At 46.9% G+C, this 25,942-nt stretch overlaps 2 protein-coding genes across 2 annotated transcripts in view; one reads left to right on the forward strand and one right to left on the reverse strand.

The window, feature by feature from the left end:
* LOC139280277 (trypsin inhibitor ClTI-1-like) overlaps positions 1-3,330 on the reverse strand; it is a 62,316-nt gene extending 58,986 nt beyond the window's left edge. The window contains exon 1 of the mRNA XM_070899978.1: positions 3,089-3,330. Within this exon, the coding sequence (XP_070756079.1) occupies positions 3,089-3,143 (55 nt within the window). The 5' untranslated portion in view covers positions 3,144-3,330. The remainder of the gene's footprint in view (positions 1-3,088) is intronic.
* Positions 3,331-10,546: 7,216 nt separating this feature from the next.
* On the forward strand, positions 10,547-24,972 carry LOC139280424 (probable pancreatic secretory proteinase inhibitor). The gene is made up of 4 exons (XM_070899980.1): positions 10,547-10,748; positions 22,674-22,705; positions 22,805-22,917; positions 24,899-24,972. Exons 1-4 carry the CDS (start codon positions 10,694-10,696, stop codon positions 24,942-24,944), a joined length of 246 nt encoding a protein of 81 aa, XP_070756081.1. The 5' UTR covers positions 10,547-10,693; the 3' UTR covers positions 24,945-24,972.
* The last annotated feature ends 970 nt before the right edge of the window (positions 24,973-25,942 follow it).

Consider the following 25,942-nt stretch of genomic DNA (forward strand, 5'->3'; position numbering starts at 1 on the left):
AGTGTTACTGTGGGCTAGAGGTCAATAAATCATGATTGTCGTAAAATCCAAGGAGTGATCTGACCAAGGTGTTTAAAATGTTAAAAGGATTTTATAGGATAGATGCAGAGAAATGATTTCCTCTGGTGAGGGAATCAAGAACAAGGCACCATTCAGGAATTACGTAGAATTTCATAAAGTATGCTGCACATAAACAGGCCATTTGGCCCAACCAGTCCATGCCAACATTTTTGCTCAACTCGAGCCTCTACCCATCCTTTCTCATCTAACACTGTCAGCTTAACCTTCTATTCCCTTCTCCCTCATTTGCCTATCTAGCTTCCCCTTAAATGCATCTATTTTATTCACCTGAACTATTCCCCGTGGTAGCGAGGTCCCCATTCTCACCACTCTCTGGGCAAAAAAGTTTCTTCTGAATTCCCTATTGATTTCTTGGTGACTATCTTATATTGATGGCCACCAGTTTTGCTCTTCTCCACAGGTGGAAATATTCTCTCTGTATCCACTCTATCAAAATCTTTCATCATTTTAAAGACCTCTATTAGATCACCCCTCATCCTTCACTTTTCAAGAGAAAAGAGATCCAGCCGGTTCATCCTTTCCTGATAGGTACACCCTCACATTTCTGGTATCATCCCTGTAAATCTTTTTTGCACCCTCTCCAGTGCCTTTATATCCTTTTCATAATATGATGACCAGAACTGCACACAGTACCCCAAGAGACCGAAATTGCCAACCATTGGAAACGGGGAACAGCTACCCTGTTTCTGGTGTTTTTACCGGCGCAGTGGTTGAGGTGGCCTCTTGACTGAAATTCCGCTCTTTTTTCCCGGCGGACCGGAAGTCGGTCACAATGGTGGTGGATATGCGGTGGTGAGTGGAAGTTCGCAGTCTAGAGGGACAGAAGTTGGGGGCGGACGGAGTGGCCGCTGCTGTCTGTCTTCAGCGTAGCGCTGATGACGTTATCACTTAAAGGGGAGAGTCTGCGCGATTGTTTAAGTTCGGTCCACTGGGCCACCAGGGAGGGTTTTGGCCAGGCCAGAGGCCTGGCACCCAAGACAAGGTGCCAGGTTGCCTGTTGGCGGCCCAGCCTAACCTGGGGGCATAACTGTCGGCCAGACCTGGCAGTCGGCCGACAAAAAAAAACATGGCAGCAGCAGCAGTAGGTCCTCCCCTTTAATGGGAGCACTGCCATTTTACAAGGATTCCAAGCTCAGTGCACTGGCAGAAAAAAATAAGCTTTTGGCACTGCACGGCGGGAGCAAGATTTTTTTCAGCGGAATTTCGCCATTGGGGGGGGCAACATCGGCGGGGCGCGGTCTTATGACAGCAGCAGTGGAATGGTAAGGGGTGAGCGGGTCACTGCTGGGATGTCGCAGGATCGGAATTTAATAAATGGCGGCCATTACCCGAAAAATCGGCGGCCATTGCACTCCGTAGCATGGCCAACGATTTCCGGCGGTAACAGGTCTTAAGGGAAGGGGCAATTTTGGCCCTCAAGTGTGGTCTAACCTAGGCTTGATACAGGTTTAGCATAACTTCCCTACTTTTCAATTCTATCCCTCTAGAAATAAACCCTAGTGCTTGGTTTTCTTTTATTATGGCCTTGTTAACCTGCATCGCAACATTTAGTGATTTGAGTATTTGTACTTCCGGACCCATTTGCTCCTCTACCCCATTTAATTTCTTCTTTTCCAAGTAATACGTGACTTCCTTATTTTTCTTCCCAAAATGAAATATCTATGTTGAAATCTGTCCCAAAGGGTAGTGGAAATAAGAACATAAGAACATAAGAAATAGGAGCAGGAGTAGGCCATATGTCTTCTCAAATCTGCTCCGCCATTCAAAAAGATTATGGCTGAAATTCTACATCAATTCCACTATCCCGCCCGATATCATATTCCTTGATTTCCTTCGTGCTTTAAAATCTATTGATTGCAGTCTTGGATACATTCACTGACTGAGCATTCACAGCCCTCATTCCAAAAATTCACAACCCTGAGTGAAGATGTTTCTCCTCATCTCAGTCCTAAATGGCCCACCCCTTATCCTGAGACAATGCCCCCTAGTTCTAGATTCTCCAGCTAGAGGAAACTGCCTCTCAGCATCCACCCTGTCAAGCCCTCTAAGAATTTTATACATTTCTATGAGATCGCTTTTCATTCTTCTAAACACCAGTGACTATAGGCCCATTCTAGTCAATCTCTCCTCATAGGAAAGCCCTCTCATCCCAGGAATCAACCTATTGACTCTTTGTTGCACCCTTTCTAAGGCAAGTATATCCTTCCTTAGGTAAGGACACCAAAACTGTACACAATACTCCAGGTGTGGTCTCACCAAAGCCTTATCTGGAACTCTTTCCCCCAAAAGACTGTGAATGCTGGGTTAATTGGAGGTTTTCAAGACTGAGAGGAAAGATTTTTATTGGGTAAGGGTATTAAGGGATATAGAACAAAGGTAAGTAATTGGAGTTGAGCTACAAATCAGCCATGATCTAATTGAATAACAGAGCAGGTTTGAGGGGTTGAATGGACTACTCCTCTTCCTATGTTCCTAAGTATAAAAATGCTTAAAATTAACCAAACTTATTAGTGAATTAATTGGCTATCTTAGATCCCCAGACTCCTAGAAATATGCCACCAACTTTGTGATTTCAACAGCTCGACTTTCCCTTTAGGCTTTCGTGCATCTATGCTTTTTTTCCCTCCATTACAAGTGGGTAATGCCAACAGGTCAACTCCCTGTTCTCACACATCATAAGGCTTGACAGCTCCAGAAGGTGTGTTAGCTTAGTTGAAGCATTTACAAGCTACTTTGGCTTGCATCTGCCACGAGGGGATTCAGATCACGAGTCCTGTTGCATCCAAGGTGCCACTGGCTGGAGACATTCCTCTATTTTGAAAACTTCACCAAATATCAGACTTCATTTAAAACCGAATCTAGACCAAAAAGTATAAGACACCAGCAGAATGATCTGAGCTCAGTTCATTAGCAGCACAGAGGTTATTTAACTAAAAGTGGTAATAAATAAAACAGGCAATAGAAATGGAAGTCCATGACCCGAAGCAGTGATACTATAATGACTTACCCACAGTGCAGAAGAAGAACAGGGAGAGAAGAGCAAAAGCTGAGAATGGTTTCATTCTCCTGCAGCAGAAGCCGTGGGACAGTAATATGCAGTTGTCTTCTGGTATTGACACTTGTCTCTCAGTTTTACAATGGAACTGGTTTTATAAAGGGAAGGCTGCTCAGTGATTCATTGAGCAATGTGAAATGCACAGAGGCTAATTACGAATTAAGGATGGCTGAGAGTGTGTGTGTGAGGCAACAGATAACAGTACTAAACTGGAACAAGTGGTACAGTGTTAAACAATGCACAGGTCCAGGCACAGCATGAACCTACAAGGACACAATAATTTGAGGGCCACCCAGAGATACTATCTCTTCACTGAAGTACACAGCGAGCTATTTTTCTCACCCCACTCCTCCCTAAAGCTGAATGTAACAAATAATGGCAACTGGCTGTGTCCTTGTGTATGCACCAGGGTTGTCCAGTATGTTAGCCGTTAGCCAAAAAAGGCTAATTGGGAATCCAGAAATGGCTAATTGCAGGTTTGAATATTAAATAGCACGAGTCCCATTACATTTCCCTTTCCCGACAACCTTGCAAATTTTTCCCCTTCAAATATTTATCCAATTCCTTTTGAAACTTATTATTGAATCAGCTTCCACCACCCTTTCAAGCAGTGTATTGCAGATTATAACAATTCACTGCGTATACAAATTTTCCTCATCTCACCTCTGGTTCTTTTGCTAATCACTTTAAATTTGTGTCCTCTGGTTACTGGTCCTACCGCCACTGGAAACAATTTCCTTATTTACTCTATCAAACCCGTCATGATTTTGAAGACTTCTGACAAAGCTCCCCTTAACCTTCTCTGCTGTAAGGAGAACAACCCCAGCTTCTCTAGTCACTCAACAGAACTGAAGTCCCAAATTCTTGGTACCATTCTAGTAATCTCCTCTGCACCCTCTTGCCATCCTTCCTAAAGTGCGGTGCCCAGAATTGGACTCAATGCTCCAGTTGGGGCCTAATCAGTGATTTATGAAGATTTAGCATAATTCTTAGCTGTTGTACTCTAAGCCTCTGTTTATAAAGCCAAGGATCCCATTTTTTTTTTTAACAGCCTTCTCAACTTGAGCTGCCACCTTCAAAGGTTTGTGTATATGAACCTCCAGGTCTCTCTGTTCCTGCACCCCACTTTAAAATTGTACATAGAAACATAGAAAATAGGTGCAGGAGTAGGCCATTCAGTCCTTCGAGCCTGCACCACCATTCAATAAGATCATGGCTGATCATTCACCTCAGTACTCCTTTCCTGCTTCCTCTCCATACCTCTTGATCCCTTTAGCCATAAGGGGCATATCCAACTCCCTCTTGAATATATCCAATTAACTGGCATCAACAACTCTCTGCGCTAGGGAATTCCACAGGTTAACAACTCTCTGAGTGAAGAAGTTTCTCCTCATCTCAGTCCTAAATGACTTACCCCTTATCCTTTGACTGTGTCCCCTGGTTCTGGACTTCCCCAACATCGGGAATATTCTTCCTGCATCTAACCTGTCCAGTCCCGTCAGAATTTTATATGTTTCTATGAGATCCCCTCTTATCCTTCTAAACTCCAGTGAATACAGGCCCAGTCGATCCAGTCTCTCCTCATATGTCAGTCCTGCCATCCCGGGAATCAGTCTGGTGAACCTTCGCTGCACTCCCTCAATAGCAAGAACGTCCTTCCTCAGATTAGAAAACCAAAACTGAACACAATATTCCAGGTGAGACCTCGCCAAGGTCCTGTACAACTGCAGTAAGACCTCCCTGCTCTGCTCCTGTACTCAAATCCCCTAGCTAAGAAGGCTAACATGCCATTTGCCTTCTTCACCACCTTTTGTACCTGCATGCCAACTTTCAATGATTGATGTACCACGACACCCAGGTCTCGTTACACCTGCCCTTTTCCTAATCTTCCACCATTCAGATAATATTCTGCCTTCATGTTTTTGCCCCCAAAGTGGATAACCTCACATTTATCCACATTATACTGCATCTGCCATACATTTGCCCACTCACCTAACCTGTCCAAGTCACCCTGAAGCCTCTTAGCATCCTCCTCACAGCTCACACCAACACCCAGCTTAGTGTCATCTGCAAACTTGGAGATATTACACTCAATTCCTTCATCCAAATCATTAATGTATATTATAAATAGCTGAGGTCCCAGCACTGAGCCCTGCGGCACTCCACTAGTCACTGCCTGCCATTCTGAAAAGGACCCGTTTATCCCGACTCTCTGCTTCCTGTCTGCCAACCAGTTCTCTATCCATGTCAGTACATTACCCCCAATACAATGTGCTTTAATTTTGCACACCAATCTCTTGTGTTGGACCTTGTCAAAAGCCTTTTGAAAGTCCAAATACACCACATCCACTGGTTCTGCCTTGTCCACTCAACTAGTTACATCCTCAAAAAATTCCAGAAGATTTGTCAAGCATGATTTCCCTTTCATAAATCCATGCTGACTTGGACCGATCCTGTCACTGCTTTCCAAATGCGATGTTATTTTATCTTTAATAATTGATTCCAACATTTTCCCCACTACAGGTATCAGGCTAACCGATCTATAATTACCCGTTTTCTCTCTCCCTCCTTTTTTAAAAAGTGGTGTTACATTAGCTACCCTCCAATCCATAGGAACTGATCCAGAGTCGATAGACAGTTTCTGTGGCAAAGAATTCCACAGGTTCACCACTCTCTGGGTGAAGAAGTTTCTCCTCATCTCGGTCCTAAATGGCTTACCCCTTATCCTTAGACTGTGAGCCCTGGTTCTGGACTTCCCCAACATTGGGAACATTCTTCCTGCATCTAACCTGTCTAAACCCGTCAGAATTTTAAACGTTTCTATGAGGTCCCCTCTCATTCTTCTGAACTCCAGTGAATACAAGCCCAGTTGATCCAGTCTTTCTTGATAGGTCAGTCCCACCATCCCGGGAATCAGTCTGGTGAATCTTCGCTGCACTCCCTCAATAGCAAGAATGTCCTTCCTCAAGTTAGGAGATCAAAACTGTACACAATACTCCAGGTGTGGCCTCACCAAGGCCCTGTACAACTGTAGCAGCACCTCCCTGCCCCTGTACTCAAATCCCTTCGCTATGAAGGCCAACATGCCATTTGCTTTCTTAACCGCCTGCTGTACCTGCATGCCAACCTTCAATGACTGATGTACCATGACACCCAGGTCTCGTTGCACCTCCCCTTTTCCTAATCTGTCACCATTCAGATAATAGTCTGTTCTCTGTTTTTACCACCAAAGTGGATAACCTCACATTTATCCACATTATACTTCATCTGCCATGCATTTGCCCACTCACCTAACCTATCCAAGTCACTCTGCAGCCTCATAGCATCCTCCTCGCAGCTCACACTGCCACCCAACTTAATGTCATCTGCAAATTTGGAGATACTACATTTAATCCCCTCGTCTAAATCATTAATGTACAATGTAAAGAGCTGGGGCCCCAGCACAGAACCTTGCGGTACCCCACTAGTCACTGCCTGCCATTCTGAAAAGTCCCCATTTACTCCTACTCTTTGCTTCCTGTCTGACAACCAGTTCTCAATCCATGTCAGCACACTTCCCCCAATCCCATGTGCTTTAACTTTGCACATTAATCTCTTGTGTGGGACCTTGTCGAAAGCCTTCTGAAAGTCCAAATATACCACATCAACTGGTTCTCCCTTGTCCACTCTACTGGAAACATCCTCAAAAAATTCCAGAAGATTTGTCAAGCATGATTTCCCTTTCACAAATCCATGCTGACTTGGACCTTTCATGTCACCTCTTTCCAAATGTGCTGCTATGACATCCTTAATAATTGATTCCATCATTTTACCCACTACTGAGGTCTTTAAGTTCTGGACCATGGTCTCTGAATTTACTGTTTCATTCTCCATCCTAATGCAGAATTCCACAATATTATGGTCACTCTTCCCCAAGGGGCCTCGCACAACGAGAATTAATCCTCTCTCATTACACAACACCCAGTCTAAGATGGCCTGCCCCCTAGTTGGTTCCTCGACATATTGGTGTAGAAAACCATCCCTTATGCACTCCAGGAAATCCTCCTCCACCGTATTGCTTCCAGTTTGGCTAGCCCAATCTATGTGCATATTAATGTCACCCATTATAACTGCTGCACCTTTATTGCATGCACCCCTAATTTCCCGTTTGATGCCCTTCCCAACATCACTACTACTGTTTGGAGGTCTGTACACAACTCCCACTAACGTTTTTTGTCCTTTGGTGTTCTGCAGCTCTACCCATATAGATTCCACATCATCCAAGCTAATGTCCTTCCTAACTATTGCATTAATCTCCTCTTTAACCAGCAATGCTACCCCACCTCCTTTTCCTTTTATTCTATCCTTCCTGAATGTTGAATACCCCTGGATGTTGAGTTCCCAGCCCTGATCATCCTGGAGCCACGACTCTGTAATCCCAATCACATCATATTTGTTAACATCTATTTGCACAGTTAATTCATCCACCTTATTATGGATGCTCCTTGCATTAAGACACAAAGCCTTCAGGCTTGTTTTTTTAACTCCCTTTGTCCTTTTAGAATTTTGCTGTACAGTGGCCCTTTTTGTTCTTTGCCTTGTGTTTCTCTGCCCTCCACTTTTCCTCATCTCCTTTCTGTCTTTTGTTTTTGTCTCCTTTTTGTTTCTCTCTGTCTCCCTGCATTGGTTCCCATCCCCCTGCCATATTAACTCCTCCCCAACAGCACTACCAAACACTCCCCCGAGGACATTGGTTCCGGTCCTGCCCAGGTGCAGACCGTCCGGTTTGTACTAGTCCCACCTCCCCCAGAACCGGTTCCAATGCCGCAGGAATTTGAATCCCTTCCTGCTGCACCACTGCTCAAGCCACGTATTCATCTGCGCTATCCTGCGATTCCTACTCTGACTAGCACGTGGCACTGGTAGCAATCCCGAGATTACTACTTTTGAGGTCCTACTTTTTAATTTAGCTCCTAGCTCCTTAAATTCGTTTTGTAGGACCTCATCCCTTTTTTTACCTATGTCGTTGGTACCAATGTGCACCACGACAACTGGCTGTTCTCCCTCCCTTTTTAGAATGTCCTGCACCCGCTCCGAGACATCCTTGACCCTTGTACCAGGGAGGCAACATACCATCCTGGAGTCTCGGTTGCGGCCGCAGAAACGCCTATCTATTCCCCTCACAATTGAATCCCCTATCACTATCGCTCTCCCAATCTTTTTCCTTCCCTCCTGTGCAACAGAGCCAGCCACGGTGCCATGAACGTGGCTGCTGCTGCCCTCCCCTGATGAGTCATCCCCTCAACAGCACTCAAATCAGTGTATCTGTTTTGCAGGGGGATGACCCCAGGAGATCCCTGCACTACCTTCCTTGCACTGCTCTTCCTGCTGGTCTTCCATTCCCTATCTGGCTGTGGACCCTTCTCCTGCGGTAAGACCAACTCACTACACGTGCTACTCACGTCATTCTCAGCATCGTGGATGCTCCAGAGTGAATCCACCCTCAGCTCCAATTCCGCAACGCGGTCTGTCAGGAGCTGGAGGCGGATACACTTCCCTCAGATGTAGTCGTCAGGGACACCGGAAGTGTCCCTGAGTTCCCACATGGTACAGGAGGAGCATATCACGTGACCGAGCTCTCCTGCCATGACTTAACCCTTAGATACACTTAAATTGGTGACAACAATGTTAACAGGTTACTTACTGATATAAAAAAGAAAAAGAAAAACTACTTACCAATCACCAGCCAATCACTTACCCCTTTGGCTGTGACATCACCTTTTGATTCCTTTCTACTTCTTTTCTGCTTTTTCTCCCGACTGGAGCTGCACCCGCATGCCTTTATAGGCCTCACCACGCGCTCCCACCTCTCGCCGACTGCCGCTGCCTGTGGAACACCCGCTGGGCCTTTTATAGGCCTCACCATGCTGCTCCTGCCTCTCGCCGACTGCCGCTGCCTGTGGAACACCCGCTGGGCCTTTTATAGGCCTCACCACGCTGCTCCTGCCTCTCGCCGACTGCCGCTGCCTGTGGAACACCCGCTGGGCCTTTTATAGGCCTCACCACGCTGCTCCTGCCTCTCGCCGACTGCCGCTGCCTGTGGAACACCCGCTGGGCCTTTTATAGGCCTCACCACGCTGCTCCTGCCTCTCGCCGACTGCCGCTGCCTGTGGAACACCCGCATGCCTTTATAGGCCTCACCACGCTGCTCCCGCCTCTCGCCGACTGCCGCTGCCTGTGGAACACCCGCTGGGCCTTTTATAGGCCTCACCACGCTGCTCCCGCCTCTCGCCGACTGCCGCTGCCTGTGGAACACCCGCTGGGCCTTTTATAGGCCTCACCACGCTGCTCCCGCCTCTCGCCGACTGCCGCTAACTGGACATTCAGGGAATAGATCCCTGTGGTACATCTATGGGGAGGGGGGCATGTTCCTGAAGGCACTCTCATTTTCACACAGGCTCCGTCTACCATTCCCTGTATCCTGCCAGGCAGAAGAAGCCAATGGCTCGAACCTGTTGTTTTGGAAGGGGCGAGAGGAATATACTGCTCCACCCTATTAAAATGATATATGTGCGCTCCCTGATGGTGTCATGGTTTACCATGAACAACCAATGGTTAAGACTGGATGAATCCATCAAACTTAAGAACACGCAAACAAAGGAGACAGAACAGGAAAAATCAGCTCATCCTTTGAGCCCATCCCAATCCTGGCATTATGTAAGACTCTGCACAACATCCTTCCAAACTCCGTAAAAAGAACAGTGAAAAGACTCGAGGCAAATTTAATAATTGAATTTACCATCGAATGACAATGGGGAAGATTTTTATTGTGTGCTTTTTGTAATGAAATCTTTAACACATCTGTGAAGAATACTTCTAAGGAGTGATTCTGTGAGCTGCGACTCCCAGCGTAGAACAGAGTTCACATGGATTGAATGTCAGAACATTGTGGCCAGATCATGGAGCGACCCCTTTCTGACCTCACTACAAAGAATGCACAGAGGAAATCTTCCCCCACCGTGCCTCCATGTGTGAATGTGGCATTGTGCCCCTGAGTGTGCAGTAACTACCCGTAGTTTATATGCAGTCAACACTAAAAGACTCTTACAGCAACTTAGGACAGTTCCAGCTCTAGTTCCATTTCCCCACAGTACACAGAGTGCTTCATCGACACTTTGTACACAAGGACACGGCCAGTTGTTATTATTTGTTACATTTAGCTTTAGGGAGGAGTGCAATGAGACAAAGAGCTTGCTGCGTACTCAGTGAATAATTGGCAACTCTGGGTGGCCTTCAAGTGATTGTGTCCTTGTAGGTTCATGCTGTGCCTGGATCTGTGCGTTGTTTAATACTGTAGCACATGTTCCAGTTTATTACCATTAACTGTTGCCTCACACACACTCTCGGCCATCCTTAGTCCATATTTAACCCCTGTGTGTTTCACATTGCTCAATGAGTCACTGAGCAGCCTTCCCTTTATATAAACCAGCTCCATCGTGTGCTGCGTAACACTGAGAGACAAGTGTCAATACAAGAAGACAATTGCACACTACTGACCTAGAGCTCTGCTGCAGGAGAATGAAACCATTCTCAGCTTTAGCTCTTCTCTCCATGTTCCTCCTCTGCGCCGTGGGTAAGTTCCTCTTAATGTCACTGTTTAGGGTCATGGACTGTAAGTTTTATTTGCTACCATTTTGTTTTCTGGTTAAATAACGTCTGTGCTGCTAATGAACTGGGGTCAGCTCATTCTAATGGTGCCTTATGTGACACCTCAGGGTGTCCCAACACGCTTTACATCAGTGTTGTTACGTAGGCAAATACAGCAACCAATTTGCCCAAAGCAAGATCCCATAAACAGCAACTGAACAAACAACTAGTTAAACCATCATTTACAAAGCCTGCTCGAGGAGATCAAGTATCAGGACTCTCGTACAACCATTTGATATGGACAATTTGAATGCTGTGGGACAGAACTCTGCCCAAAGTTCCAAGATTCAGCTTGGGAGCAGATTTAAATATTTAATCCATGTAAATGAGGCTCGCACGGTCTGGTAGCATGATGCCGTTTTTTGTTGCCCCAATCACACTCCGCGAAATGCATGCCTCATTCTCTGGCCCTGACCATCTGCCAGTGAGGCACCAAGACACTGACTGAACCTTGAGTAATTGGGCTCAAAGGGCCATGGAGAACCTTGAAATACAACAATTTGATCAGTCTCTGAAATCAGGCCTAGAAATTTGGTCGGTCTTAGGCTGCTAAAAGGACCCTAAGCCTCAAAAATAGTGGGCAGTAAGCGCATGCCCATTACAGGCCAGAAGTGTGCCGGCCACCATTTTGTTACAGGCCAAAAAATCGGGATGCAGTGCCCATGCCTGAAACAGGTCTTTGGCCCTTTACATATGTAATAAGGGGCAGATGTTGTTTGAGGTCCTGACTGCAAGATTGGTTTGCCCTGAAGCAGCCATCACCAATCGCATTCAGGAAAATCAGGCCTAGGTGCGGCCTAATAGGCACCCCTTAAAGGAACCGCTGCAGGCTGCAACCAACAAGGTTACATGTTTGAAATATCTTACCTGAATCTGGAGCCGGCAACAGCAGGAGTGCTCCTCCCATCCCCACAATCAAAGAACACAGCCCACTGTCAGACTTCGTTCCCCCCTTGAGCCCCTTCACTATCTCCCCCCCCCCCCGACCACATCTACTTCCCGACCTGGTCTTCCCACTTCCTCACTATTCGAAGGGCAATTGTGATGCCAGTAAAATTGAAATGAGACCCGAGGCTCAATATTGGGGCGCCTCTGGCTCACCATTCAGGGGCAGGTATTGATCACTCCACCCCCTGCACGCCCAAAAATGGGCGCATCTGAATTTCTAGATCAAAGTGTGTACATAAAAGGTGGAAATATATATCTTTTTTCGCTTCTCGAGGGTATGCGATCTCTCCATTCCTCCCTTTTTTCCTCCCCCTAATTTCTTCACCGACAGGTTTAGGCAGCTGGAGGCCATTGCTGGTGTCGCACTTCAGCCGGTCAGTGGTAAGCACATGGCATAGGCCTGGCAAGTGGTGGGATGACTCTCCCTCTGATCTTCTCTCTCTCTCTGTGAGGACGCATTGAGTAAATAGCCAAGCACCTCTTCACAGAACTGCACATTGGAAGAGGACAGCCTGAGGAAGTTTAGGTTGTAACTGAGGTGCTGCTCCTAGTCCCTGAAGAGCTGCAGCAACAGTCAGCCGTTGTACAGTACCAATGGCAGTGAAGCTCACCAGTCCCATCTACTTTTACACCACAGGTATGGAAGTTCAGACTGTAGTTGCACTGAGTGCCGCTGGCAGTGCTGTATACCGGCCTAAGGGACTCCGGGGTTGGCCCAGGACAACACAGGAAACTACCCGAAACTACTGCTCAACACACCCAGCTTGTGCTCGGGCCCCCGACGGCGTCCAGGCATCCGGGCCCCCGGCGGTATCTCGGCCTCTCCCCGACGGCGTCCAGGCCTCCCCCCAGTGGAGTCCGGACGTTTGGGCTCCCTTCGGGGACGACTGGGCCTCTACTTCCCCGCGGAGCTCCGGGTGCAGCCTGGCAAGGGCTTTGTGCAGCTGCAGAGGATTGGCAGCACCCATGGAGCAGTGCCAAAGGAGTAACCTACTACTGATTTACATCTTAAACTTTTAATCAACTTTTAATCAACATTTAAACTTTTAATCAACTTGAGAAACTTTTTAAACAATTTGGGAAATTTTTAAAACTTTTAAACAACCTGGAGAAAAAAAAACCTCTGGAGAAACTTTTAAATAACTTTGGAAAAGTTTTTTTTTAAACTTTGGAAGAAACTTTTAAAACATCAATCGGAACTCCAGCAGAAAACTGACCTTCCTAATGCCTGCCCCCAACCAAGCCTCGGGCCATCTACCATCAAGAACGCTACTCGGTGCCGAGCCTGCGGCCAACATCTCACCGTCGGCAACTCGGCCCATACAGCAGTGCCTGGTCTCCAGTCGTCTTGGACCCCCTTGCCACTGGACCAAGACCTTGCTCAGCTAAGCCCGTGTGTTTGCCGGTGTGCAGCGGCCACCCCACGTTAAAAGAACTCACGTACAGACATCTTCCACTTCGTTAACATGAAGTTCGGGACCTGGAACGTCAGGACCCTCGTGGACAACTCCATCAGCGACAGGCCGGAACGCCGCACCGCCATAGTTGCCTGGGAACTTAAACGCTTTGACATTAACATCGCCACCCTAAGCGAGACCTGGCGGGCAGGGGAAGGCCAGCTCATGGAACAAGGTGGAGGTTACATCTTTTTCTGGAAAGAAAAACCAGAGGAAGAACTTCACGGGGTCGGCTCCGCCATCAAACATGAGCTGGTCGACCGCCTTAAAGACTCCCCCTGCGGGGCTAACGAACGCCTCATGACACTTCGACTCACCCTATCCCGGAAGCAATGCGCCACAGTCATCAGTCCATACGCCCCAACACTCGATGCAATGGATGAGAACAAATAGGGTTTTTATTCCAACCTCGAAACATCCCTGTCCCGCCTCTCCGCGGGCGACAAATTTATCCCCCTAGGTGACTTCAACGCCAGGGTCGACTAAGATACAGCCCTCTGGGGAAGCATGATTGGCAGAGAGGACACAGGGAAAGCCAACTCCTAACAAAATGTTTAGCACATGAACTCCTCATTACCAAACACCTGTTCCGTCAGAGGGACAAATACAAAGCATCATGACTGTTATATATGGGACTTGTATTTACTCTGTACAGCCACCAGAGGGATCATTCCCCGGAGTCCCAAGGGTCCCCATAATCCCTTCAGAGCACAGGTATTTAAGAAGGCTTCACAGGTTGGAGAGGCACTCTTGAAACCTGCAATAAAAGACTAAGATCACACTTTCCTTTCAGCTCACAGTGTTCAGTCTGACTCTTTCTCCATACACAACAACTGGCAACGAGATACAGATAGCGAACCCAAAGATGCAGAGAACAGTGGGCATCCTGGAGAAATTCTCGGAGGGAGATGATTGGGAAACTTTTGTGGAGCGACTCAACCAATACTTCGTGGCCAACGAGCTAGATGAGAATGAGATGGGAAGAGAATGCTACCAAACGAAGGGCGATCCGCCTCACCGTCTGTGGGGCACCAACATATGGCGTCATGAAGAATCTGCACACTCCAGCGAAACCCACGGAGAAATCGTATGATGATTTGTGCACACTGATCTGAGGGCAGTTCAATCCGAAGGAAAGTGTTGTGATGGCGAGGTACCGGTTCTACACCTACAAAAGATCTGAAGGCCAGGAAGTGACAAGTTATATCGCGGAGCTATGACACCTTGTAGGACATTGCGAATTTGAAGGACATTTGGAGCACATGCTCAGATACTTTTTCGTACTTGGCATTGGCCACGAAACCATACTTCACAAACTTTTGACTGTAGAGACCCCAACCTTGAGTAAGGCCATAGCGATAGCCCAGGTGTTCATAGCCACCAGTGACAATACGAAGCAAATCTCTCAGCACACAAGTGCTGCTACAAGTACTGTGAACAAAATGATGTTGTTTTTGAATCGTAACGTACAGGGCAGGTCAAACACAGCTGCATGTCCGCAGATGTCTCAGAGTCTACCATCAAGGGTGATGAATGCAAGGCCATTAACACCTTGTTGGAGCTGTGAACATCATTTCCATTCATGCCGATTCAAAGGATACGTTTGCAAGGGCTGTGGAACAATGGGACACCTCCAATGAGTGTGCAGGTGAGCTGCTAAGCCTGTTAAACCTGCAAACCACCATGTTGCAGAGGAGGATCACGACAAAACAGAGCCTCAGATAGAGGAGGCAGAGGTACATGGGGTACACACATTCACCACGAATTGTTCCCCGATAATGCTGAATGTTGAATTAAATGGACTCCCAGTGTCAATGGAGCTGGACACAGGCGCAAGCCCTCCATCATGAGCAAAAAGACTTTCGAAAGATTGTGGTGCAACAAGGCCTCAAGGCCAGTCTTAACTCCAATTCGCTCGAAACTAAGAGCTTACACAAAGGAACTGATTCTGTAGTCGGCAGTGCTACTGTAAAGATCTCCTACGATGGAGCGGTGCACAAGCTACCACTCTGGGTGGTACTGGGCGATGGTCCCTCGCTGCTCGGCAGGAGCTGGTTGGGAAAAATACGCTAGAACTGGGACGACGTCCGAGTGCCATCGCCCGCTGACAACACTTCGTGTGCCCAGCTCTTAAACAAATTTCCTTTGCTGTTCGAACCACGCATCGTGAAATTCCAAGGAGCAAAAGTGCAGATCCACCTGATTCCGAGGGCGCGACCCATCCATCGCAAGGCGAGAGCAGTACCGTATATGATGAGAGAAAGGGTAGAGATCGAGCTAGACCGGCTGCAAAGAGAGGGCACCATCTCACCGATCAAGTTCAGTGAGTGGGCCAGTCCTATTGTCCCAGTCCTCAAGGGAGACGGCACCTTCAGAATCTGTGGCAATTACAAAGTAACTATCAATTGTTTCTCCCTGCAAGACCAATACCCACTACCAAATGCCGACAACCTCTTTGCAACGCTGGCGGGAGGAAAGACATTCACGAAGCTGGATCTGACTTCAGCCGACATGACGCAGGAACTGGAGGAATCATCGAAGGCCCTCATCTGCATCAACACGCGCAAAGGTATTTTTATTTTTACCAGATGCCCGTTTGGAATCCGATCAGCGGCGGCGATATTCTAGAGAAACATGGAAAGTTTACTGAAGTCGGTCCCGCACACCGTGGTCTTACAGGAAGATATCTTGGTCACAGGTCGGAACACAGTCGAGCACCTGCAGAACCTGGAGGAGATTCTCAGTCGACTCAACTGCATGAGGCTCAGGTTAAAATGCTCGAAGTGCGTTTTCCTGGTGCCTGAAGTGGAGTTCCTGGGAAGGAGGATTGCGGCGGACGGCATCAGGCCCACCAACGCGAAGAAGGAGGCAATCGAGAACGCACTGAGGCCACAGAACGTGACGGAGCTGCATCATTTCTGGGACTCTTGAACTACTTTAGTAACTTCTTACCAGGTCTCAGCACCCTGCTAGAATCACTACATGTCTTACTGCGAAAAGGGGGTGAATGGGTTTGGGGCAAAACCCAAGAAAATGCCTTTGTAAAAGCGAGAAAATTGTTATGCTCAAACAAATTGCTGGTGTTGTATGATCCATGTAAGCGTTTGGTACTCGCATGTGATGTGTCGTCATACGGCGTCGGGTGTGTATTGCAACAAGCTAATGATTTCGGGATACTGCAACTGGTTGCTTACGCATCCAGGAGTCTGTCTAAGGCCAAGAGAGCCTACAACATGATTGAAAAAGAAGTGTTAGCGTGTGTCTATGGGGTAAAGAAAATGCATCAATATCTGTTTGGGCTAAAATTCGAATTGGAAATTGACCATAAGCCACTTTTATCCCTGTTTTCCGAGAGTAAAGGGATAAATACCAACGCATCGGCCCGCATCCAGAGATGGGCGCTCACGTTGTCCGCATACAACTACACCATCCACCACAGGCCAGGCACAGAAAACTGCGCCGATGCTCTCAGTAGGTTGCCATTGACCACCACGGGGGTGGAAATGGTGCAGCCCGCAGATCTAGCCATGATTATGGAAGCATTTGAGAGTGAGCAATCATCCGTCACTGCCCGGCAGATCAAAACCTGGACAAGCCAGGACCCCTTATTATCTCTAGTCAAAAGCTGTGTGCTTCACGGGAGCTGGTCCAGTGTCCCAGTGGAAGTGCAGGAAGAGATAAAGCCATTCCAGCGGCGCAAAGATGAAATGTCTATACAGGCAGACTGCCTTCTGTGGGGCAATCAAGTAGTGGTCCCCTAGAAGAGCAGTGACACTTCATCAATGACCTCCACAGTACCCATCCAGGCATCGTAATGATGAAAGCATAGCCAGATCCCACGTGTGGTGGCCCGATAGCGATGCGGACTTAGAGTCCTGCGTTCATAGATGTAATACATGCTCGCAGTTAAGCAATGTATCCAGGGAGGCGCCGCTAACTTTATAGTCTTGGCCCTCCAAACTGTGGTCTAGGGTACACGTCGACTATGTAGGCCCGTTCTTGGGTAAAATGTTCCTTGTGGTTTTAGACGCGTACTCCAAGTGGATTGAATGTGAGATAATGTTGGCTAGCACGTCCGCTGCCACCACTGAAAGCCTGCGGGCCATGTTTGCCACTCACAGCTTACCCGATGTCCTGGTGAACGACAACGGGCCATGTTTTACCAGTGCTGAGTTCAAAGAATTCATGACCCGCAACGGGATCAAACATGTCACATCTGCCCCTTTTAAACCAGCGTCCAATGGTCAGGCAGAGAGAGCAGTGCAAACCATCAAGCAAGGCTTGAAGAGGGTAACTGAAGGCTCACTGCAGACTCGCCTATCCCGAGTCCTGCTTAGCTACCGCACGAGACCACACTCACTCACTGGGATCCCACCTGCTGAACTGCTCATGAAAAGAGCACTTAAGACAAGGCTCTCGTTAGTTCACCCTGATCTACATGAACAGGTAGCGAGCAGGCGGCTTCAACAAAGTGCATACCATGATAGCGCAAATGTGTCACGCGAGATTGAAATCAATGATCCTGTATTTGTATTAAATTATGGACAAGGTTCCAAGTGGCTTCCCGGCACTGTCGTGGCCAAATAGTGGAGCAGGGTGTTTCGGGTCAAACTTTCAAATGGAAACACCATTCACCGGAAACACTTGGACCAAATCAAACTCAGGTTCATGGACTACCCTGAGCAACCCACCTTCGACCCTAGCTTTTTTGATCCCCCAACACACACACCAGTGGCAACCGACACCACGGTTGACCACGAAGCAGAACCCATCATCCACAGCAGCCCTGCAGGGCCCAACACACCAGGCAGCCCAGCAAGGCCAGCTGCACAGCAGCCCAGCGAGGGTCCAACAAATGATTCAACAACACCAGCTTTCACACCGAGATGATCAACCAGGGCAAGAAGGGCCCAGATCGACTCACATTGTAAATAGTTACACTATTGACTTTGGGGGAGAGTGTTGTTATATATGTATACTTGTATTTACTCTGTGCAGGCACCAGAGGGCTCATCTTCTGGAGTCCCAAGGGATCCCATAATCGCTTGGGAGCACAGGTATTTAAGGAGGCTTCACAGGTTGGAGAGGCATTCTGGAGACCTGCAATAAAAGACTAAGGTCACACTTTACTTTCAGCTCACAGTGTTCAGTCTGACTCTTTCTCCATACACAACAGTAGCAACACCCTTGCTCCATACACTGGTACCTGCTCGATTATGTCATTGTCCGAGCCAGGGATTGCAAGGATGTGCGCATCACCCGTGCCATGACAGGAACTGACGACTGCTGGAACATCGTCATTAACATAGCCCCAAAGCAGAGGGGACAGCAGAAGCAGTGCCCCAAGAAAGTCAATGCCGGGGCACTTAAAGACCCAGCTAATAGAGCCTGATACAGCCAGCACCTCACAGCCAATCTGGCATGCATTGATGAATCTGAGACGCAGAATGCCCACAGCGCTTGGTCTACTCTCCAGGCCTCCATAACCAATGCCTGTGAAGAGACACTTGGTCACTCAACCAGAAAACATCAGGACTGGTTGATGAGAATGATCAGGAGATCCAAGAACTAATAGATCGCAAGCGCAGGGCATTTCTGAGCCTCAAGCAACAACACAACTCGGGAGCAGCAAAACAACATTACAGGCAGCTCAAGGCTGAGGTCCAACAAAAAACCCGGGACCTAAAGAACAGGTGGTGGATGGAGAAAGCACAGGAGATACAACAACTGGCCGACAGCCACGATATGCGAGGATTCTTCATCGCAGTCAAGGCCACCTACGGTCCAAACTCCCAAGGCCCCACCCCACTGCTGGCCAAGAATATATGCATCATCGCCCCCAACCCTCTTCTCAATCTTCCTCGCTGACATGCTCCACCTCACAGTCAACAAGCTCCCCGCTGGAGTGGAACTAAACTACAGAACCAGTGGGAAGCTGTTCAACCTTCGCTGTCTCCAGGCCAGGTCCAAGACCAGCCCAACCACTGTCGTTGAGCTACAGTACACGGACAACGCCTGCGTCTGCGCACATTCTGAGGCTGATCTCCAGGATATAGTCGACGTATTTATTGAAGCATACGAAAGCATTGGTCTTATGCTAAACATCCGTAAGATAAAGGTCCTCCACCAGCCTGTCCTCACCGCACAGCACTACCCCCAGTCATCAAGATCCACGGCGCGGCCCTCGACAATGTGGACCATTTCCCATACATCTGGAGCTTCTTATCAACAAGAGCAGACATTGGCGACGAGATTCAACACCGCCTCCAGTATGCCAGTGGAGCCTTCGGCAGCCTGAGGAAAAGAGTGTTCGAACACAAGGCCCTCAAATCTGCCACCAAGCTCATGGTCTACAGGGCTGTAGTAATACCCGTCCTCCTGTATGGCTCAGAGGCATGGACGATATACAGAAGATACCTCAAGTCGCTGGAGATATATCACCAATGATGGCTCCGCAAGATCCTACAAATCCCCTGGGAGGACAGGCGCACCAACCTCGTCCAGACCAACATCCCCAACATTGAAGCATTGACCACAATCGATCAGCTTCGCTGAGTAGGCCACATAGTTCACATACCAGACACGAGACTCCCAAAGCAAGTGCTCTATGCGGAGCTCCTTCATGGCAAATGAGCCAAAGGTGGGCAGTGGAAACGTTATAAGGACACCCTCAAAGTCTCCCTGAAAAAGTGCGACATCCCCACTGACAACTGGGAGTCCCTGGCCAAAGACCGCCCTAAGTGGAGAAAGTGCATCCGGGAGGGTGTTGAGCACCTCGAGTCTCAGCACTGAGAGCATGCAGAAATCAAGCGCAGGCAGCGGAAAGAGCGTGCGGCAAACCAGTCCCACCCACCCCTTCCCTCAGCAACTATCTATCCCACCTGTGACAGAGTCTGTGGCTCTCGTATTGGACTGTTCAGCCACCAAAGAACTCACTTCAGGAGAGGGGGCGGGTCTTCCTCGGTTCTGAGGGACTGCCTATGATGATGATCCATGGTGGAGTTTGCTTGCAATAGGCAGCACAACTCTTGTCACTGCTTCTGGGGTGAAGCAGTATCCCGTGGGCAGTAGACATGGCTGTGCGGGTAAGAGCAGGTGCATAGATAACCCCTCCAATGCAGTGGAACCAGCCTCACATCTCTCCCTTCGTCCTCCAAATAGCAACGTTGAGGAGCACCAAAAGGAATTCCTACCTTTTGGTTTCAACTTGATCCAAAGTCATCTAGGAAATTCTTCAATAAGAAAGATTTCAAGATGGCCATTCAAGCACCGTTACAAGATGCTGGGTAGCTTGAGTAGGCATCAAGTATGTCAATTTTTATATTGTAATTTGAGCTTAATTTTTGGAGTCAACAGTTACCAATACTGTTATGTCTGTAACTATGTAATACTTGCCACCAGAGGGCGCGACTGTTGGAGTCCTAATGGTCACCTGCATGAACATGCAGGGCCAGTATAAAAGGTTGGCTGCCATGTTGTTTAGGCACTTTGGAGTTTTAATAAAGAAGACTAAGGTCACACTAAGTTTAGCTCACAGTACTCAGCCTCGTGGAGTTCTTCTATACACAACCAATACCTGGTGCCCTCTTTGGCCTTTCCTCAGGTCCCAGGTGTTTACAACATGCCTATCTGTCAACACAACCCAGTTTCGGCTGCCGCAATTCCTGCATTACAACAGCGATGACACTTCAAAAGTAAGCGCTTTGGGATGTCCTGAGGTCGTGAAAGGCGCTATATAGATGCAAGTCTTTTTTCTTTTCTTTTTCTTTACAATAAAATCACTTTTAAAATTGCCAAATCTCCACTGTTTGAATTCTCCCATTGCCTCTTTCAGGGCTCTGCTGAAACTTTGAAACCTTACCTTTCATTCACTCAACTACCGCACGGCCCGGACTTTAAGTGACAAGGCCAATTTTCACTCGATGGTATTTAACAAGGATGTCACAATTCTTACACAACCTTTTAAATGCATTGTGGCAGGGGAGCAGGATGCAGTACGGTCAAAACAAAAACAACAGCTATCCACTGTCCTCGATCAGCTTCCTCACCTCGTCACCCACCATCCACCTTTTCATTAAAGTTATGGGGCCGGGAAATGACCGAAAAAAAGGGAGAAAGTTTGTGATTAGTTTATGCTACTTGTAGAAAATTCTAGCACAGATTTTAAAAGTACTGTTTGGGAATGAGTTCGTGCATTATCAACCTTTACAGGTGTAACTAAAGACTAGAGTGCTGAGGGTGGACTTTCCTTTGGGGCGTAATTGGGAAATTAAACCCAAAATTAGGCCCACTTTGCCAATGTCAATTTACGCCTACGTTTCCTTGGAAAGCTCACACCACATATTCCTTCTTTAAGTATGGAAATTAAAGTTTCAAGCCATCTCGCCATCATTTGTGCACACCAGTGACAGCATGCCCGACACGAGACTCCCAAAGCAAGCGCTCTACTCTGAACTCCTACACGACAAAAGGAAAGGTTTCAAGGACACCCTCAAAGCCTCCTTGATAAAGTGCAACATCCCCACCGGCACCTGGGAATCCCTGGCCCAAGACCGTCCTAAGTGGAGGAAGAGCATCTGGGAGGGCATTTGCACCTCGAGTCTCATCGCCGAGAGCATGCAGAAACCAAGCGCAGACAGCGGAAGGAGCGTGCGGCAAACCAATCCCACCCACCCTTTCCTTCGACCACTGTCTGTCCCACCTGTGACAGAGACTGTAATTCCCATATTGGACTGTACAGTCACGTGAGAACTCACTTTTAAAGTGGAAGCAAGTCTGCCTTAATTTCGAGGGACTGCCTATGATGATGATGATGTTTAAGAACCTGCATTCGGAGAAGCTTTTCAATTTTTAGTGTGAACCATATTGATGCCACAAAAATTAATTCAAAGTAACAGGACATTCAGAGCAGGTCTCAGTATGGATATGTTTTTTTTAATCCCTTGAAGAAATCATAAAACACCAGACTGTTTCTTGTTGCGCCTCAAACTCTGGGTGTCACTTTATACCCGTTCTGAACAAGGGTAATTGTAGGAAATTCATGTGCATTTATTATAATGAATCCAGAGGCGTTCAGGGGCAAGAATCGATAGGCGAGGCTGATAGAGAGAGGAAATTCTGGCGTGGCATAATCATGGGTGTAATGCACTTGCGCCAGAGCTTAATATTTATCCCTCAACCAACATCTGGTCATTATGACATTGCTGTTTGTGGGAGCTTGCTGTACGTAAATTGGCTGCCACGTTTCCTACATTACAACAGTGACTACACTTCAAAAGTACTTCATTGGCTTCAAAGGGCTTTGGGACGGCCTAAGGTCGTGAAAGGTACTATATTCTTTCTAGATATCTTTCTTTCATTCTTTCCCCTTAGATATATATTATTGATTTTATCTGAAACATGTCACTGGACCAATGCACTGATTATTTCTCTCCCCACATCTGCAGCTGTGGAAAAAAGTGCTGATAGTCACATAGAGGTAAATTAAAAATATTTTTACTTTCTGTTTTCACAAGATCATTGAATTTTGCAATCTGGAGCTATTAGCACATGCAAGTAATTCTCTTCTCTGTTCCAGCCAATCTGTGGGAGGACCCAGTCACACTTGAAATGTCCCATCAAATATGAACCAGTCTGTGGAACTGACGGAGTGACATATAAAAATGAATGCTTCCTCTGCAGCAAAATCTGGTAAAGACATGGGCTTGTGCTTGGTGCATCTGTGTAATCTGGGTGGGCAAAGTGTTAATTGGGTCCTCACACTTTATTACAACCATCAAAAATTCTGCCAGGGGCTGGGAGAGTGTATTATGATGGGTGCAGTCGATGGGAGATATGTTGTATGATGTATGTCCCTTACTTCTGATACTCTTGTAAGTCACTTAAAACAGGTGAATGTAAAAGATTCCACAGCACTATTTCAAAGAAGAGCATGGGAGTTCTGGCCAATATTTATCACTGAACTAACATCTAAAACAGATTATATGATCAATTATCTCATTGCTGTTTGTGGGACCTTGCTGTGCACAAACTGGCTGCCATGTTTCCCTACATTACAACAATGACTACACTTCAAAAGTACCTCATTGGCTGTAAAGCTCTTCGGGACGCCCTAAAGTCTAGGCTACTGCCAAGCAGTATCTCCTCATGATGACCACAGAGAATAGTTTAACGGGCATCTATGAAGTTTTTGAAGCCCTCTCACATACTTCCCAATAATTAGTCACTAAATGAGCGCAAAGCCCAAAGCCTTCCAGCAGCAATGGGAAAATTCATGGGAAACAGTGCTGGACCCCGCTACACATCCCACTATTGTTTACAAGAAGGCAAGCAACTCCTCAATAGGGTATTTAAAAAAAAAAGTAATTCTCAGGATGTGGGCATCACTGTCAAGGTCAGCATTCATTGGCCATCCCCAGTTGCCCCTAAAACGCTGGTAGTGGGCCTTCTTCTTGTGCTGAAGGTGCTCCCAAAATGCTGGTAGGTAGGGAGTTCCAGGATTTGGCTTGGGTGTTGGTGCTGCATTTTCCTCTGTATGGAAGCGACACCACAGCATGTGTGCCCTGCCATGCGCTAGCTGACCCCCCAACAACCAGCAATCACTGGTATCCCTTCCTCACTATTTCCTCCTCAATGTCAATATCAGAATCTCCCAAAGTGTGCTGGTGTCTGTTTTAAGTAGGAGCTGTGCTCTTTAATTTGAGTGATAGGGTTCTCTTGACTCTGTAAAGGGAGCAGGTGACACATTAGGAATGCATAAGTATACTCCATTTGGGTGCCACATTAATACATGGACACAGTAAAGTAGCTCTCTTTATCGACAACCACTTCTGGTAATGCAGTGCTCTTCAAGGGTTGAAAACAAACTCTTGTTACTGTAATTTAGTAACTGTAAATAACACAAAGTCATCTCATGTCCTCCTAGCCCTTCAGATAGTGGAAGAATAACTTCATCAGACTGTACTCAGAGTAGAAATGAAACATTGGCAAAACATTCGCACAGCAGATTTCAACATTTTGTACTACCATGAATATCACTTTGCAAATAATAATGAACATAATGTAACACAAAATGTATACTGGACTGGCAGCCTTGGTTCAGTCATAGCACTCTTCCCCTGAGTCAGAGGGTTGTGAGTTAAAGTCCCACTCCAGAGATTTGAGCACAAAATCTAGGCTGACACTTCACCACTGCTGGAGGTGCTGTCTTTCAGATTGGACATTAAATACAGGCTCCGGTAGACGTAAAAGATCCCATAGTACTCAGTAAAGTCATTATCATTATTATTATTATTGAAAGCTGTTGTCTCTTAAGGAGTGTCAGTAGCTGGAATAGTGATTCTGTGGCTAGGATAAAGAGGTGAACCTATTAAAATTCTTGGCCAGTGGGAAAATTTTGTTTGTCAGTCTATTGGGCACCTTTATTGTGATAAAGCAGTGAAAGTTTGATATGGAAATCTGTTGGAGAGGTCTGCCCTCATTTCTGCTCGAACAATGTGAGAAAAGGACAGCTGTAAACCTATGGCTCTATTTGTCTCAGTGGTATCCATGGAGAGGCTGAGGGCAGAGGTCATTTTTCCCATCGGGCCTCAGTTGCCTCACTCCACTCTCTCTCAGCTAGGCTCAGTAAGTATGACTGATTCCATTGTAACAGATGATTTTTATATTTCAGGAGAACCAAACTTAAGATCAAGATTCAGAAGTTTGAAGAATGTTGAACTCAGGTTTACAGGCACCTCCAAGGGCTCTCAGCTAAACATTGAAATGACACAATCATTCTGGACAACTCTATTTGAGAATTGTTCACTCTTCAATATATAATTAATCAGTTAAACATTGTCAATTTCTGAATAAACATTTTGCAAATGCACTCGATAAAAAACAATTGTTTCCTGAGCTATAATGTTCAGGCTTTCACTATTTAAAAGTACTTAAAAAAACCTACAAAACCATAGAAGTTTACAGCACGGAAGGCCATTCAGCATGTCATGTCTGTGCCGGCTCTTTGTTTGTGCAATACAAAACTAACCCCACTGCCTTGCACTCTCCCCGTAGGTCTGTATCTTCCTCTGCTTCAAATGTTTGTCCACTTTTGCTTTCAAGGCCGCAATGGTCACTGCCTCAACCCATCTCTGTGGCAAAGCAGTCCATGAGCCAACAATCCTCTTATGTTCTTATGTTCTTATGTTCTTATAAGAACAAATTCCCATGAAAGGAGAGGTGTGCCATACGAGTTTTTCATAGAATCATACAATCATAGAATGGCTACAGCACAGAAGAAGGCCATTCAGCCCGTCGAGCCCATCCTCGCACATTGCAAGATCACCTCAGCTAGTCACACTCCCCTGCCCTTTCCTTAAGGTACTTATCCAACTCCCTTTTGAAAACAGTGATTGAATCTGCATCCACCACCCTTTCAAGCAGTGCATTCCAGATCCTAACCACTCGCTGAGACCACACCTGGAGCACTGTGTACAGTTTTGGTCTCCTTATTTAAGGAGGGATATTGGAGGCAGTTCAGAGAAGGTTCACTAGGTTATTTCCTGAGATGAAGGGGTTGTCTTATGAAGAAAGGTTGAGCAGGTTGAGCCTATACTCATTGGAGTTTAGAAGAATGAGAGGTGATCTTATTGAAACGTATAAGATTCCGAGGGGGCTGCAGAGAGGATGTTTCCCCTCATGGGGGAATCTAGAACTAGGGGGCATAGTTCAAGAA

Source organism: Pristiophorus japonicus, chromosome 1 (genome assembly GCF_044704955.1).
Source record: "Pristiophorus japonicus isolate sPriJap1 chromosome 1, sPriJap1.hap1, whole genome shotgun sequence".
NCBI lineage: Eukaryota > Metazoa > Chordata > Chondrichthyes > Pristiophoridae > Pristiophorus > Pristiophorus japonicus.

Coding starts and splice junctions, on each gene's coding strand:
- LOC139280424 (XM_070899980.1), top strand. CDS start 10,694: ATGAAACCATTCTCAGCTTTAGCTCTTCTCTCCATGTTCCTCCTCTGC. Junction 22,706..22,804: donor GTGCTGATAGTCACATAGAG/GTAAATTAAAAA, acceptor TCTCTGTTCCAG/CCAATCTGTGGGAGGACCCA. Junction 22,918..24,898: donor TTCCTCTGCAGCAAAATCTG/GTAAAGACATGG, acceptor TTTATATTTCAG/GAGAACCAAACTTAAGATCA.